The sequence below is a fragment of the Otolemur garnettii genome, unplaced genomic scaffold (assembly GCF_000181295.1).
Source record: "Otolemur garnettii isolate 467f Iridium unplaced genomic scaffold, OtoGar3 scaffold00083, whole genome shotgun sequence".
In the NCBI taxonomy this organism is placed as follows: Eukaryota; Metazoa; Chordata; class Mammalia; order Primates; family Galagidae; genus Otolemur; species Otolemur garnettii.
In genome coordinates this window covers 4658561-4663913 of record NW_003852478.1, presented here as the reverse complement: position 1 = coordinate 4663913, position 5353 = coordinate 4658561, and the positions used below count along the sequence as shown (strand labels likewise).

Here is a 5353-nt window from a genome sequence, read left to right as displayed (position 1 = left end):
TGACCTTGGCCTCTCAGGCCCGATTGCCCTTTTGTGTGGATGACCTTGGCCTCTCAGGCCTGATTGCCCTTCTGTGTGCTTTGTTATGGTTCGTGGTATCAGTGTCTACAGGTCACTCAAACTCAAAATCCTCAAGCCCCCCTAACTCCTGTGCTCGTAATCCCCGTATCCGTGTGGGGATATAGTTTTGTGGAGTCTGACTTCCAAATTCTCCAGCTTCCCTACTTTCCTCACCCTAACAACTGCCACCGACGTGGTGCAGACCCTTCTTATCGCTCACCCCAACTATGGCACCCGTGTCCTGACTCGCTGCCCTGTCGACACCATTCTTCACAAACACGCCCCAGTGCGACTCTCCTGATTCCCAACTTATAACTGCTCAGGATGAATCCAGACTCCTAAGTCTGGCATACAAGCATCTTCCTAATTTGGCCTCAACTAACCTTTGTTGGCATCTCTTCCTCTACTTCTCCTGAACTACCCTGAGTTTCAGCCTCAGTGAATTTCTTTCTGCTTCTTACATAGTCAGATGTTGTTTTGCTGCCTGGAACTCTCTTCACTGTCTCTATAGGAAAATTCCTGCTTACCCTTTAAAATAAAATAAAACCAATCACCTTCCCAACTTCTGGTCCCATTACTACACCACTCCATAGCATGCCATGAGAGCATATTACTATACCGTTATTGGATCGTCACTCATCCCCACTTCCCTTTCTACCCATCATATTATTGTGAAATCCTCTTCCAGAGACCATTAACCCTCCTTCTGTGCCCTTGAGACTCCAGCACGCAGCACTGTGTCTGGCGCCCAGTCGGTGTCCCATCAGTGTCTGCTAGCAGAATAGATGAAATCGTGAATGAGCTCACTCAGAAATGAAGGAGAGATTGGAAAATGAAAAGAAAAGAATGATTGAGCAACCTCAATTTGAACTTTGATCTCCTAGTTTCAAAGCAAGATATTTGGATAAAATCAGCCTCAATTTTAGTATAGTACATTAGGAGATTACACATCATGGGGCATAAATTTAGGGGGGCATAAGTCAACTCAAGTCATTCTGGATTTTCCTGTATAGACTGATCCGTATCTGAGCTGCTTTTAGTAGTTGGGCCAGCTGGCAGGTGGAGATGGGTGTTTTCTTTGGGGCGGGGTGGGGAGACAGAGTCTCAAGCTGTTGCCCTGGGTAGAGTGCTGTGCCATCATAGCTTATAGCAACCTCCAATTCTTGGGCTCAAGCTATCCTCTTGCCTCAGTTTTTTCTATTTTTTGGTAGAGACAGGGTCTTGCTTTTGCTCAGGCTGGTCTCAAACTCATGAGCTCAAGCAATCTACCCAACGTGGCCTCCCAGAGTGCTAGGATTATGGAGATGGGTGTTTTGAAAGCTGACCATGGGTTTGCTGCTCTGAGGGCTAGAAAGTTATTTAGAAAATATGTGCAGATCTTATCCGTGAGCCAGACACTTTTCTAAGCACTTTGCAAGTATTAACTCTTTCAGTTCTCACAACAAACCTATGAAATAGATACTGTTACTGCCTGCATTTTACAGACGGAGAAACTGCAGTCAGGAAGCCTGTCTGTCTCTAATGTGTTGTTCCTTCTGCTGAAGTGTCATTCCTGCCACCTGTCTTTGAAACGCAGGCCGTAGTTCTCTGTGCTCCTGTAGCATCTTAATGTATAGCACTTAGTGCAGTGTATGAGTCAGTACATGGGTCTCTCCTGCAGGTAGACTTTGGTACGTTACTTAATTTTACTTCCTTTGTCTATAAAATGGGCATAATTGCGCTTAATTTGCAGAGGAACTGTAGGGATTAAAAGCCCCTGGCACAACTCCAAGGTCATATGCTCAGGAATTGAGCTTTCCCTGTCTTGTTCCTTTGTTTCCCTTGACACATTTTTTTTTTTTTTTTGAGACAGAGTCTCACTCAAGTAGTCCTGATGTAGAGTGCTGTGTCAACATAGCTCCCACCAACCTCAAACTCTCGGGCTTAAGCTATCTTCTCGCCTCAGCCTCCTAAGAAGATGGGACTATAGGTGCCTGCAACAATGCCTGGTTATTTTTTATTTTTTTGCAGTTTTTGGCGGGGGCTGGGTTTGAACCTGCCACCTCCCGCACCTGGGGCCGGCTCCCTACTCCTTTGACCCACAGGCGCCACCCGCACCACCTTTAAAGAGGTTTTGCACTTGCTGAGGCTGGTCTCAAACTCCTGAGCTCAAGCAATCCATCTGCCTTGGCCTCCCACAGTGCTAGGATTACAGGTGTGAGCCACCGTGCTGGGCCTTGACACAGTTGTTGACACAAGACAACTTGTCCCTTGAGAAATTAAAGGAGGAAAACCAGGATGACCCAAGGTCAAGGCTGTTAAGGGCGAAGCATGTCAGCACTTCCAAACCCTCATAATGTTGTTGACAGCTCAGAAGAGACCTTGGGTCTGGTCCTCAGTGATGTTTTGGGGGATGGCGTTAGCTGATGGTGCAGGGGGAGGCGGATTGTGTGAGGATAAGGAGGGAGAGGGTGGTTAGGAAATGAAGCATCGTCTAGTTCAGGAAGGAAAAGAGTCAGAGCAGTAGCAGGCAAAAGAACGCGTCTCAGTTTTAATGGGAGAGGCCTGAACGCATCTGTGGGTGGGAAATGAAGCCCTTGGAAGAGAAGGAGCAGGGAGAATGCCCTTGTCCCTGCCCTGGCTGGAGGACCGGGGTCCCCGGTCCTCAGAATTGCTGTTGCCCCTTCTGGGACATGACTCTGCTGATCCTCTTACCTCATCTAGAGGAGACGGGTGCATCGTACCAAGTTATCGCTGTACATGCTGCTTTGTGTTCTGAATTTCTTCCTCGGATAGAGTCCCAGGCCCAAGAGTGTGAATGATTTGGGGAGTACAGTGGGGTGTCTTGATATGCCATTTGTTAGTTGCTGCAGGCAGATCTGAGTGATTGGAGGGCAGGAAAGGGGGAAGAAAAGTAGAGGACTAAGGAATCGAGTCCCCAAGGAAGCTGTAAGCGAACACCAGGGGCCTGACCCGTGAGACCCCGCTCCCAAGGAAGCTGTAGGCGAACACCAGGGGCCTAACCCGTGAGACCCTGCTCCCAAGGAAGCTGTAAGCGACTACCAGGGCATAACCCGTGAGATCCTCTGCCTCTACCACAGGCATCTCCACACTGGAGGGAAAAATGCCACTGCCTGGAGTTTGCATGTGTGATGGAATAAATAGAGATTTGCTTGCTTTGGTGTCTGATGCTTTCTTTTTGGGAGTTGCCATCATGAAATTGAAGAAGTTGAGCAGAGCCTGTTTCTGGGAGGGGAAGACGGCAGTGACAGCGAGACCCTTTGCTATGGAGGGTTTTTGTTGTTGTTGATCAAGGACAGAACAATTTCATCTTGAGAAATGAGAGGATTTTCCTTGTGAAATGTAAATATAGTACAAAAAAGAAACTAATAATTTAATAATTTTGATAACTATCACCATGGTGTTTGTATTTATAATAATTCAAAAGGTTAATGTAAGACAGGATTTAGATAATTATTAAGAAAATTGTGATGTTTTGAATCTGTAATCTTATTAATAAATATTAATAACATTTTTATCATATCTCAGGATTGTGTATAATCCTTCTCCTTTTTTCTCTTTTAACAGAAAAAATACCGAAAGGGATTTATTGATATTTCGAAGATCAAGTGTGTGGAAATAGTGAAGAATGATGATGGCGTTATTCCCTGTCAGAACAAGTACCCATTTCAGGTGAGTGGCCAGAGTTTTGAAACAGTGCAATGCCAGCCTTTTAGTGCTTGCTGTTTGACATTATTACGTGCTTTGGTGGCTGACTCTTAGGTTCATTGGTCACTTTGATAATTACGACTTTTCTTTATAAACGGCTTAATCTGGGTTGAAGCATCTCATTCTTGTTTGGGCTGTTAGAATCTCCCAATGGTCTTGAGTTTCTAAACCCCAGATTTTACTTACTTATTCAGATTTATCACAGAGCAGTTAGAATGAGGGGTGAGGACCGAGACTGAAAAAGTGCGATGAAGTTTTCCTTGTGAATCTGCAGAGCTGAGAAGTGGCAGGTGTGAGTTACTTTCAAACAGAAATGAGACGAAAAGGGTGGTTGTGATGAAAAATGCAGTATCAGCATTATAGATTGATTAAACTGTGCTTTTAAAAGGGCGATCATGTTATTGTTTCACACAATGACCCTAGCGCATAAGGGTGATAAATATCATACTATTCTTATTTATAACTGGGGAAATAAAGGCTCACCGATGTTGAAGGGCTCATCCAAGGTCACTTTGTGAGTTAAAAGCCTGCCAAGCATCACACTGACGTATCCTCACTCCCGAGAAGGAGGGGGGTCCTGCATTTCCAGCCACCTTGCATCTGGGTAAGGATCTTGGGGCACACGTGCCTTGAGACCTCCAGAGAGTGGAGCTGGGGGATATTCTCGAGCTTGCAGCAGGCAGCATAGGGCCCCTCTCCAACACCGAAACACCCCCTTCTCTTTCTGACAATATTTTTTACACTCTTCTTTGAGGGGTGAACATCTCTAATCAAAGTCACCTTTTCTCCAAGGTTGTGGGATTCCTAAAGGAAAGTGGCAAAAATATTTTTCATGACAGTATCATAGTAGGGTTTTTTATTTTCTAATTGCTACTGTGAAATCATCAATTACATTTAAAATAAACAATTACGAGTCTGGAGCATTAAGATGTTTGAGATACAATGAGCTAAAATATCTATATAGCTTCTGTATTTTCTCCACTGTGGTGACAACAATACAAAAGTAGGAAAGGGCTGCATTGAATTTTCTTTTCCCTGTTCCTCATTTTATATCTGCCAGTTCTCCAGTTTCTGGAAGGTCCAAAGCCCTAACCATCTTTTCCAGACATCTCCATGTCAATTCAGAATGACTGTTTCCTGGTGTGTTTTAACTTAACTGTTCTGTAGAGAGTTGGTTGTGTGGACAGACCTACTTGATGTGTCAAAATCATGGAGCAAATGAGAAAACACATCTCCTCGTGTCTCCCTCAACACTTTTTCTTTCTCTGTCCAGTATGTTTCCTCCTGTTCTGTCTTGTAACAAGATATCTCTACAAAGCTCTTGGAAGTAGGCTTTATGTTTGATTCATTTTGTGGTTCACATCATTGACCCCCCAGTGTTAAAGGGTACAGACCCCCAGAGTTGAAGGGTATGAACCTCTAGTGTTAAAGGGTATGGATCCTCAGAGTTGAAGGGTATTGACCTCTGTGTGGAAGAGTATGGACCCGCTTGTTGAAGGGTATGGGACCCCCATGGTGAAGAGCATGCACCCCCAGTGTTGAAGGGTATGGACCTGCATGTTGAAGGGTATGGACCCCCAATGTT

General features: G+C 44.9%; 1 protein-coding gene across 1 annotated transcript in view; it reads left to right on the top strand.

Annotated features, from left to right (window-relative positions):
• The window catches only part of TEC (tec protein tyrosine kinase), a 188035-nt gene that overhangs the window by 78377 nt on the left and 104305 nt on the right, over nt 1-5353 (top strand). The window contains exon 3 of the mRNA XM_023515987.1: nt 3628-3732. Coding sequence (XP_023371755.1) covers nt 3628-3732 — 105 coding nt within the window. The remainder of the gene's footprint in view (nt 1-3627; nt 3733-5353) is intronic.